The sequence below is a fragment of the Quercus lobata genome, chromosome 12 (assembly GCF_001633185.2).
Source record: "Quercus lobata isolate SW786 chromosome 12, ValleyOak3.0 Primary Assembly, whole genome shotgun sequence".
In the NCBI taxonomy this organism is placed as follows: Eukaryota; Viridiplantae; Streptophyta; class Magnoliopsida; order Fagales; family Fagaceae; genus Quercus; species Quercus lobata.
Window position 1 is genome coordinate 14025088 of NC_044915.1, and position 12586 is coordinate 14037673.

The 12586-nt window shown below is 32.5% G+C and overlaps 1 protein-coding gene across 1 annotated transcript; it reads right to left on the reverse strand.

Annotated features, from left to right (window-relative positions):
• Positions 1-1432: 1432 nt before the first annotated feature.
• Positions 1433-8467, reverse strand: LOC115970898 (NAC domain-containing protein 7-like). The gene is made up of 4 exons (XM_031090516.1): positions 7885-8467; positions 4565-4745; positions 4172-4443; positions 1433-2425 (listed from the first exon to the last, which is right to left on the reverse strand). Exons 2-4 carry the CDS (start codon positions 4722-4724, stop codon positions 1790-1792), a joined length of 1068 nt encoding a protein of 355 aa, XP_030946376.1. The 5' UTR covers positions 4725-4745; positions 7885-8467; the 3' UTR covers positions 1433-1789.
• Between the last annotated feature and the right edge of the window lie 4119 nt (positions 8468-12586).

Sequence of the window (12586 nt, forward strand, 5' to 3'; positions counted from 1 at the left end):
TGTGTGTGTGTGTGTGTTTTTTTTTAGTGTGTGTGTGTCTGAATCTCATTTGTTTTCTGTATGTATCTCAACAATGACTTTGTGGTTATGAAAATTTAATTGGATGGGATGTCCTGTATCTTGAATAAGCTGGTTAGCCATGACTGCTAGTACTAAATGCCTATATATCTTGCATAGCACCCCTTTCACAAATATTTTCATCCCTGAGCTCACTGCTCACAACCCTTCATATATAGAAACCCTTTCACGCATGGAGTGCATGCATTCCCAGTAGGGGCGCTAGCAATCATGTTGCTCTTCTTATGACAAGGTCTATAATACAAGGAAAAGTGGGCAGGGAAGCTAGTAGGGTAAATGCTGTATATGGCTAACAAAAAAGGCTTACCATTGATCTGTGACATGTATACGGGCCTTATTAACTTTTGTCATTTTAATGGGAGTTATTTGAGTTCTTCAAGTAGCCACTCTTGCAACAGCAAAACCACTCGTTTGATAAACTGCCATATGTAGAGTGGAGATATTTTGAACTTATGACCACCTACTTTAGTATCATAATTTTTTATTTGTCCCAAAATCTTAAACAGTTAGAAAACAATAAATTTAACCATTCAATTTCTATACTATTCAAGCGGTCAAGATGTGGTTATTTTCAGCTACAAAACTATCTACAATTACAGGTTTACTTGATGATATGGTTCCTCAATTGTCTTTTATCGATAATTATTTTTTCACACTTGTTCATGTATACTTTGTACATACAACATTCATAATTTCACATGTGATATCCTTTTTTTATTTATTGATTTTCACATTTAAAATGTGAATGGACGATATACAATACGAAATGTGAGAGAATTAATGTCCTTTAATTAAGTACACCCTGCCCCTTCTTCTCCTTTGAATAAAAATAAAAAAGTCCGTGAAAATCATAACATTTCATGACAGCATTAAATACGATTCAACCAATGGTAAGAATTTTTATTTTTGGTACAGTTGCCCATTTGATCTCTGAGAGTAAGTATTCATGAGGCAGGAAGATTGGTGAACCGAATGGAGTTCCATGAAATTACACCATGTAGCTTTCAATTTTTGGATAATTCGATAGTTACAACGAAGAGGAGGGATTTGAACCCTAGAGGAAGTGTCAATCAATTGAACTACAAAGTTTAGTGAATCTTGATTTTAGATGTTGTTTTATAACAAAATTGCAACTTTGTTTTTAAGTGTGACCAAACATAAAATGTGAAACTTCTCTTATTTATTAACCACTAGAAAATACGTACATTTTTTACTTAGCAATTCTAGCTACTTGTCCGTTTCAATTGGAATGGTAGTAGATCTATTTAAATAAAATGAGGGGAGGAGTAAAGGAGCGACATGCTTCTTCAGATAAAAGCAAAAGTTAGAAATCCTTTTTTCTTTTATAGCTTCTTCATGTAAGAAATAGAACATACTTATGAAACAATTAGACCAAGGGTGTACATAAACTTTTCAAAATGAAAAATAAGCTGTAATAAGGCAAATTACATTCAACATTCACCGAGTTAGTTCCAAACAGCTCTCGGCCATAAGTTCACATAGAAATACTAGCTTATTCATCGTAGGGTATATTTGGTCTACCTAGCTGCCCAGTATTAATCAATACAAAGGGCACCATATATAGACCAATAGCTAAAGCAATACCATTTTAGTTTTATTATGTACAGAAACCTGGATCAATATTTCTTTCCTTTTAAATTGTACTTCCTATGATTAGTATGCATCATCTAATTATGATAGTATAATATTTTCACTTCCACAGATCAATTTGGCAACTTGAGGCAGATGTTGAGGCAAACTCTTCTGTAATTTCTGGCCTTTTGGAGTCATTGGATAACATATTCATGTGTTCTGCCACATGAAACACAGCTTGGGCGTTGGAGTAATTCGTTTCCTTTGAAGCATCTTGATCATGGCTGAGCTGAGATGCCACAAATTTGTCAAGGACTCGCCAATCGGTCACTTGATCCACCGCTTCATTGTTACTATAAAATGAGCTAAGATGGCTTTGTTGCATGTGTTCTTCTTGTGTAAGGGTTGAAGACTGCAAAGCGCTTCCATTACTGTTCCTATCGAAGCCATATGGGACAACTGAGGTACAACTTAGACTGGCACCTGATTGAGGAACTTTGGGGCTTTCTAATTGAGGGAGTTGGAGGAAATTAGGATCATGAGGCATATTCATACTGTATTGCAACTCAAGCTCTTGCTTGCAAGGATAGTGGTGGTGGTAAGGTGTATATTGGTGAGAAACTCGCCTTGGGGAATCAATTTCAGGCATGAATGAGACTGGCTCCTCATACCAACATGGTGACTCATAGTCCCCCACTTTCCTCACTGCTGCCATTCGCTTTTTGAACACTCTACATACCACCCATCCTTCTTCCTGGTGCAATTACAATAATTACATCAATTTTGAATGCAGCAAAAAAAAAATATGAAATATCTATGAAAATCCTCCAATCTGCTTAACATGAAGGCACCAAAATTATAGGAGAAAACAATAAAATATAATTTCATCAAAAGTCCATTTTTGAGAACAGAACAGAAGCGAGAGAGAGGAAGGAAGTTTTTTAACGTGAGAAACTCAATATTTCTGTATATCGTATCTATGCAAGAGAAAGTTGACCTAGAAGCTCTTGGTCAGGTCTTGAATCAAGGTTAATTAATATGAATTGATTCAGGCCATAACCAAAGGCTGAGCACAACAAAGATGAAAATTTTGCATTAAAAACTATACATGCTAACAATTTTCTGGTTTCATGGAAATTAGCATTGAACCAACAGAATTTAGAAGTTCAGGGCTCATGCACTTAATATATTTGTTCATTTATTTTCATGACATATGACTTATCTATATGTTGAACCTAAAGCATAGTTTATTCACCTAGAAGGAGAAAGAGATATGTGAGACATGTTATTTTAATGAAATTTGCATGCACAGGTAGCCCAAAAAAAAAAAATCATTAATCTTCATGCATGACCCTTAACTTTTTATGCTGCAACGATGATGGAATTTTTCTAGTTCCCACTTACCTATTGCAACCTGGCTTATTTCTTTAGTAGAGGTGTTAATAGACATTCTGAGGCATGAACCTTTATTTCACTTTACAATTGAAAAGGAATTGTTACAGTGGGCTAACTATCTTTCTTCTTTTTGGTAATGCAAAATGTAAGTTTTATTAGTCAAAATGAGTAGCCAGCATGATTTTTGACTAGCTCCCTTGCTAACAAGATATTTAAGAATGAGAGGGCAAACAATATTGCTACCTCCATTTGCTTGTTCGGATTTAAGTCTTTAAGTCAATGTAAATTAACATACAATTTGCATATATTCATAACCAACACTATATTTTATTTTCCAAAAATTCTTTTCTTTTCATAGATTAGAATTTGCACCTATGACTGATAATCAATGATAATTGCTCTCAATCACCAAACCAACACACACAAAAATTTCTTTATAACGTAGGTAAGATTAGAATCCAAATATCTAATTTGACGACAAAATTTTTTACCATTTGAGTTGAATCCATAACATTGTGTTCCTTGATATTGTTTTTTTTTTTTTAATGATTTTCCTTGTAACTTAACTAGTTTGATTAAAAATAATTACCCAAGGTTATTTTGAATGTGATTTTAATTTGATAAAGAAAATTGTATCCAAGTTTATAAGAGGTAAATCATCAATGTTTCCTTGAACATCAAAGGGAGGATGATATAATTTACTCTATAAAAGATTATAATAAGTGCTATTGACCTTGGAAATATAATTTCCCTATGCCCTATGGATGTGTGAGTAGTGTATCATATCATATGAGAATAGGTCATTATAAAGGATGCTCAAAACCAATTTACTGTCATATAGTTTTTGTTTTACTTTTTCAAAAAAATAAAAAATAAAAAATTATCTCCATTAATTGAGACAATAATATTGAGATTCTCGTGACACTATAGATTGTAATTTACTTAGGCCGTAGAAATTACTTTTTTTTTTTTTTTCTTTTTTTGCATTAAGGCTGTAGAAATTACTAACTCTTGATAATGTTGTATTTAAAATTTTATAGACTAATTAAGTAATTAAACAAATTTCAGTTGGAGTCCAGGAAAGAAAAAGGTAATTAAGACTTGCCTGAGGTGTTCCATTTTCATTTGTTTCCAGTCGATACTCATGCATGATCCAATCTGACTTTTGACCATTAGGGGCTCGTCCTTTATAGAACACTAAAGTCTTTCTCATGCCAATAAGGCTATGCCTAGCGTAAATAGCCTTATCTCTTCCCGTAGCTTTCCAGAATCCTGCTTTTGTAGCTCTATTAGTGCGAGTTCCAGTTGGATACTTCTTGTCTTTATGGCTGAAGAAATACCATTCATTCTGATCTTCAGTTCCTATTTTGCACAACTCTGTCCAAATTAGCAAATAGTCAATATGAATGGCCGATATATATATGATCATCTAAACTGTTTTTCAAATTTCATTTCAAACTTTAATAACCATTATTAGAGGATTCATGCATGGCAATACCTTCAAGATCCCAAGGTTCAATTTTGTAGAGATCAACGTCTTTGATGACATCTAGATCAATCCTTTTAGCGGCAATCTTTTTCCTGAGGTAATAATCAACAAGTTCTTCATCTGTTGGATGAAATCTAAAGCCTGGGGGAACATGTGAAAAGGCATTCATATTTTCCCAAGAACTTGAAACCTGCATTTTTTTTACATGGTAAGTGCTATCAGCCATACAACCTTTGTTGTAGAAGAATGTAAAAGGTGGAAAAGTACACTATTGTGAACAATTGTCCCAATTCCAAAGTTAGAAATCTAAATAGAAGCATAAAAATAGTAATAAATGTTGGTTAACAATCTAATTAAAGAAAGTTTTTATAGAAAAAGAAAAAAAAAGTAATTAATATTTGACAACTTTTTTCATTTCCCATAAAAGTAATGCCAAAATTTTTCTAAAATGAATTGTTAATTAATGTCCTAAGGGCACTCATTAGCATTTTCCTAAATGTTAATATGCCAAACCCTAAAGAAGAGACAATCAGCTAAACTTTTAAAGCTTCATTGAAATTGGGAGAGAGAGGGAAACAAAAAACACACACACATATATAACATTTACTCAAAAAAAAAAAAAAAAAACATATATAACATTGATGGATTAATTGCACATATCAAGAATCAAAAACAATAATAAATGTTACTTGAATACAAATCTTTCATCTCAGGTATTCTACTTTATATTTCATCAATTATAGTGTACCGCATGTTTTTTTTTTTTAAGAAAAATGCCACTTACATGACATATTGTAATCGGTAAAATATAAAATGAAACACTAGCCAAAACCCTAAAAAAGCTACTATTGACTCAACTTTTAAAGCTTCACTCAAATTGTGAGAGGAAAAGGCAGATTTAAAACTAGATTAATTGCACGCATCAATCATTAGAGTTAAAATGATTTAGCCCAAAAACATTGGAGAAAAAATTATTTTATTGCTTCCGAAGTTTAACATGTCCAATTGATTAGGAAACAAAATCTTTTGTCAAATTATGGAGATAGATCATATTGCTTAAGTGTCACATGGACTTGTTTTTTGGCATGTAGTGTCACATGGACCTAATTAAGCAAACACGGCAACAATATGATGACAGAAAAAATTATGTTAGACCATGGCCAACCAAAAAGAAGGTTTGATTTCTTCACATCCAAAGTAGAGAAAAATTAATCATTATAGCCAATAACAATTAATTTGATATAATTTTGAAGCTCTAATGTGAATCTTATCCAGAATAGTAATAACAATAAAATTATTTCAACAAAAATTGTTAAACTTGACATATAAAAAAGTTCTTTTAGTATTCAATTTTTACTGTCTCAAAACAGCTTATACAAAGAAAACGACCTAACATTATATGAAAATGCTTCATGGCTAACATCTAACATGACCCCCTACGGCTGGGAAATCAATCAAAAATATTTTTTTTAATAAAGATGTCAGCCTCTATAAAGGGTTTGTAATCGGGATGAGTACTACAAGTATCATATATATCCCATTCCTAACACAAAATATTAGGCTTACGTACAATTCTTTTTGATTAATATAAGGCTTATAATTCTTGTTGATTAGTATCAGAATTGAACAGGAGATTTCAAGTTCTACAAACAAATGAATATAAAGACTAGTATGACGTGAAAAATTACCATGTTCATCATACTTTTTGTGGTGCATTACAGTAAAGCTACCTCCATGTTCAATTGAAGGATTTGAAACTAAGAATCAATCTTCATTCTATTAATGTATCTCGTTGCTTTGATCATTCTATACTAGATTGCAAACTTCTTTTATGTCTAACCATATATTAAAAAAAAAAAAAAAAAAAAAAAAAACTTTCTTTTTATAGAAAGCACATCATGACCGTAATTATATACCATATATCAACTCAAATTTATCTTCTTTCTCAATGGATTACAACTACTACAAATCAATGATAATAAATTTCTCTTAAACATATGTTGTAAATCATCCATTTTGTAATTAACCATGGTATATATCACCATAGATTCAAAATAACAGCTCTTTGATTTAATAAAAAAAAATAGCCAACTTATGTAGTATGCAAAACAACGTTTCTCTTACACCACTCTAAGGATAACATGATGAAATGTGAGTGAAATTAATGTTGTTCTTGTATAACAAATAGCTTCATTGATTGTAAAAGTGAAGCAAACAGCTAACTTTAGATTTGAAAGAAAAATTGTTTACCACCGCATACCCTTGATGCAATGGTTACTCCATAAGTATAAGTGCTTGTAGGATGTAGGGGGTAAGGGCCGGGGTTCAAGTATTTAAGATGGAGCTTTACACACATATACACTCTTGTATCATTAAAAAAAAAAGTTTAAATAGAAAATCTAAATAAACCACTTTTTATGTACATATTAATCAATCACTCGCAAGTTATTACTATTGATATATTTTTGCATGAGGACTAACTCTTTATTAATTAATCTAGATAAAAATGAAGTTAGGTTTTTCTTTAGGCGAGTATATGCATAAAGTTCCATTCCAGAAATAAAAGATATAGGCATGGATTACTAAAAGTTTATTCTTCAACCAGTGAAATATAAAGAGGAATTTATTATGAAAATAACAAGGGTATCATATCAGATCATAGAAAAGATTGAACATTTGGTAGACAAGATGATACTTTGTAGCATCTTCATTGATATTCAATGCAACTATGATATTCATCTCTGATTCAATAAAAGTACACAAAAAACAAGATTAAGAAAAAGTGCAAAGAATGAATACTAATGCAGAAAAACATCATGATTTTGCAATTCTTCTACAAGATGCTGGATAATTCTAAGCAAACTACCCATATTCCTGTCACCTCTACACATGATTTTAGAGTTAAGAAATTCATATACACATAAACTGAGATCTAAATGCAAAACAACTCAACTCTAGAAAAAGACGTATAGAATTAGAATGAATTCTTGCATTTTCATCTATCTAGAGATCCCATACAAAAAATCTGAGAAATCAGAGGGAAAAGAGTGAAATAAACTAGTGTCAATTAGCATTATCAATGAAAGTAAATCTCAAAACTGAAGCTTCAAGATCAAACTCAAACCGTTCCATAACCAGCTGAAAAAACCCACAACCACAAGCGTCCACTCTCTTTAGGTTTTATCACATGAAACGATCATCCCACAAACATTCACACAAAGAAGGATCCGAATGAATTACAAAAAATAAAAAATAAAAAAATAAAATAAAAAACCCAAATGGCATGCAAGAAGAAGAAGAAAAAGAAAAGCTCACAAAAGCCACACAACCTTGATAATCTTCCAACAGCACAACCTTCTCCGATCTGGAAGAACCCAACCTCGTATCCACCAGACAGCTTAAAGACAAAAGACTTTAAGATAGCTTTCGTCACTCTTGCTTTAAACTTTTTCACAAGCCCAACGAACCTGACAAAAAAACACAGAAAGAAAGAGAGGGACAAGAAAGATAGGATAGAACAAAAGTGATCCTCGGGAATTGAACTGAACTTCAAACGATAGTACCCTCGAGAACTGTCTGATAGTTGTCGAGAGAGAAAGAGAGAGAGAGAGAGAGAGATCAGATCCCGAGGAAAGGAAAAGAAAGTATAAGAGGAAAAAGAAAAAGGAAAGGTATTTGGAATGGAAATACAGAGAAGCGATAGGGTTAAATAGGAAGCAAAGACAAAAACAAAAACAACAACAAGCACATGCCCTAATAATCCATCCCTCTCATAATTTCTCTCTCCTTATCTTTTAAGTGCAAGCTTGATTCCTGCAAAAGCTTTGCGCCAAAAAAAGGGAGGCGCTAAAATGGCTCAAGAGAGAGAGAGAGAGAGAGATTGACAACCTCCAGTACCTCCCACCAGCAACTGATAAAGACCAGAAAAGAATGTTCTGCTCTTTGAGGTTGCCGGAGAGAGAGAGTGATGAATGTAAGGAGATCGAACGGTGTGGATGAGTTGGGACTACTTAAAAAGGACTTGACTGACACGAGACTAAAAAGTATCTTAAAGAAATTTATTGACATTAATGTATTATTGTGATGATGATAGGTAATCAATGTGTGATATTTTGGTGGTGACCTTGAGGTTGAGATGAACATCCTCCCGCCAAAAGTTACACATTTCTCTCTCCTTCTAAGATTTTTCCACTTCAATTTACACCGCGTGGTGCACACGGTCGATCAGATTCATAATGATGATAATAGGGGTTATAGGCATATTAGCCCTTCTAGATTACCCTTATAATTTTCTTACAATAATAATTTTTCGTTTGGTTAGCTTGTTTTAAAAAGAAAAAGAAAGGAGGAACTAAAATTGTTTGACCACAAACTATGTCACTTTACTTCAAAACTATTTGGTAATTAAAAAAACATAGAGTCTTTTATGGCATTTAACATCATGCACTGTAAGCCTACTTTTAGAGCGGTCATAGGGAGTTGAATTGTGATCCCAACAAAAACAAACGAGATAATGTTAGGAATAATAATTTGCATGGAAAATAATTGGGATGTCTGATTTCTCCAAATCCAATTTTGTTTTAAATCACATTTATTTTGAAGTAAATGATTTGTGTATACATCAAGAGCCATATAGCTCAACAGCCACTTCCTAATGTTTTTAACGAAGACATGCATGATTTAAATCCTCCTTCGTCAACTATCGAATTACAAAGTAAAAATTAAAATATATATATATATATATATATACATGAATATTTTTAGTCTTGTGACTTATTTAATAGTTATCTAACTTTTTTTTTTTTTAATAATTAATTGTTACAATAATAAAGGAGGGCTGATTTGAACCTTAGTGGTCTCTATTGAAAATACTAAAAAGTATTAATTAAGTTATAAGACTTTTGAAAATAATTATGTGATTTGTGTTTAAATGATTTAATACACATTGATGGTCTTATGAAATGGGTTAGAGAATATTCTTTCAACCAAACTAGGAGGAAAACTTTATCCTAAGATGAGAGGTACAAATTTACGCTTTGACCCATGTGCTCATAGTAAATTCTTGAATTAAAAAGGAATGAGTTTATTTTGAATATGAGAGCTGATGAATGACATTTCATAGGATAAAATTGACGTCATATAATTTATTAATAATTTTTCATTATCTTGAGTTTTAGTTAGTTCAAGTCATTGGTTAAAATCTCTTTTTTCTTAATAAGGATTTTGGGTTCAAATCTCATCTACACCAATAAAAATAAAAATAAAAAAACCAATTAATATCCATATATTTAAATTCAATCATATCTTCTTCTTTTTTAAACTTTTTTCATTATGTTTTTTAATAATTACACAATTTGGATTAACATTCACCCCTATAAGTTTTCCCACAAATAAAATCTAAAACCATCTTTAAGAACGAACCAGTAGTCACATACACAATTTTAAATATCCCCATGAGATGAGATAATACGAGATAGTAGTATACGCCAATGTAATCTTGCCTTAACACTAGAGTATTTAACTAATAATTGCAGTTTAACTTGGTTATTACTAACTCCAACAAGCTTTATATATTGTGTCAAACAAGCTAGAACAGGAAGCGCGTGGAATTATTACAATTTACAAGCCAGAAATATCTGTGTATTGTCAGTGTAACAAGACCTACCCTTTCCTTAACCGTGTTGCACCACAAATTCATCAACTTTCTATTCCTAAAGTTGGCCAACACTGTGTATTGTTTTGTTAGCCACAGCTTCACACGTCCATCCCTAAAAAATGTTAACACCCCACACACACACAGAGACCCAGCTCGAGCCCACTTAAAGTGCAGCTAATTAATAATGTATTTCTGAAGAATGCCTTATAAGGTTCTAGCAATAAATTATTTAAAATACTAAAAAATGATATCCCTGAGCCCTCACCAGCAATTGCACGCGGCCCCTGGTTGGTTGGTCCGCAATATGATAATCATAAAAACTTATTACATCCTGTATTTTTATACTCTTTTACAAAGCTTTCACAAGCTGGACCCCTCAAACCGACCTTAGACTATACGAATGGGACACTTCTCCAAATACCACTTTTTTTTTTTAATATAGTATAAAAGAAAGAAAGAAATTTATATAATAGTGAATGATAAGCTTGGCTTAGTTTTTGCTATTCATAAGCGAAGCCAAGAGAGACGAAGAAGCCGAAGTGAAATATGAGAGACTGAGACTGTGACAGTGTTTGTGTGGTTTATTCTGTGGGCTGTGGTGGAGAGAGGGTCCCACTGATCGAACGGAATGATGTTAAGGACTGAGTACGTGGCGGCTAATGGTCCGGCGTGGGCTAGCCCACGATCATTAGGCTCACAATTTTGGGTGCAGGCCGGTTGTGCAAAGTGGGGTCCACCCCGTTATCTCCGTTTGGTTTTCGGTCCCACTCGCCCTTTTTTGCCAGTGAAGCTGATGCCCTGTTGGATTGCCACGTGTAGTGATGTGTTTGGTGCTTGCTCGTGCAGGCAAGTTAAGTCAAGTTAAGCCACTTCTAGGCTCTACCTTCACCTTTTTTTCCTGCGTATCGGGCCGGTTCCTAGCCCTAGGGTTAAGATTGAGATTGAGATTGTTGTTACTTGTGATTTGTTCGTAACAAGAAGTGAAGCAAAAGTCTTACACGTGATCCAATTGTCATCTTGTCCCTACCACATATGCTCGCATGGAAATCCAACATATATCTATCAACTTAATTATTCCTAATAATGGGAAATAAGTTTGTGTTTTATTAAGTTGATTGGAGAATTGCATAATACGTAAATACACATTGGTAAGTTTTGTGGGTTATAAATAACTCAATTGGTAAATATTTTTATTATTGAATAAGAGATTTGAGATTCAATCATTATTTATACTAAAAATCAATTCATATATTGATTTAATAATAAAAAAAAACAATTATCATGAAACGAATGTCATATGTACCTTATAATATCAAGTTGTATATCTATAATATTTATATGGTAACTTATAATAATTTACCTACAATGTATCAAACATAAATTCTATTGAATGGGAGCGGTGTCACTTCACTTCAAAACTAATTGATAATAAAAAAGACAAACTTAAGTCTTTTTATAGTCAATAGCCTTCATGCTTGTTAGCCTATTTTTAGAGCGCTTATAGGAAACTGAATTGTGGTCCTCTAACAAATTCAAAGAGGGTTAAGAAGTTTTTAAAAATTAAAAATAAATGTTGGACAGTTGTTTATTGCTAAAATGAAGACCAATATTATATGCACCTAAAAAGGCACAAATTAGCATATTAATGTACATAAATATATTTTAAAAAACAAAACCAATTTTAAATGGTAAAAATGCAACGCAACCATTAATTTATAGAACTAACATCTCTAAAGTATAGTTATTTTATTTGGAAACAAAAGAAAACATGAAAAGTCTAGGCCTATATATAAACATTGCTTTGTTAACAAAATTTCTTTTTGTTTCGTTCCGCATCAATGACCATAAAGGTTAGAATTAACAAAACTTCATCAGCGCAAGTGGTGAGCTAAAACCCAACAACTGATGGGGTCGTTTTAATGATTGCTGATATAGACTCATTATTGTTTCGGTTCCCCACGTTCAACTGAGGATGGACAACTCCTCAAAAAGGTCCTATTAAATTTGCAACTATTCTTACTCGCACCCTTCCAACTTTCAAGCCCCTATTCTCATGACTCATGCCTGTGACTCTATGAGCGGCTTCTCCTACAAAAGTAATAAAGTCAGGTTCTTTACCTAAGTTTTAATATTACTTTTATGGGAAGTATAGGAAGTTGTTAAAAAAAAATAATTATTTTTTTCTTTTTTCATAAAAAACTTCTAAAAATACTTACTAAGTGTGTGTTTGGACAAAGCATTTTGCCCAATCCGCGCGTTCTGTATTTTTTAGTGGATTTCAGGGGTATTGTTCACTTTTTTACTAAACTCAGCAAAACAAAGATTTTTAGGTAATTTTGGGTCTCACAACATTATTCAAACTTTTAAAAATTATT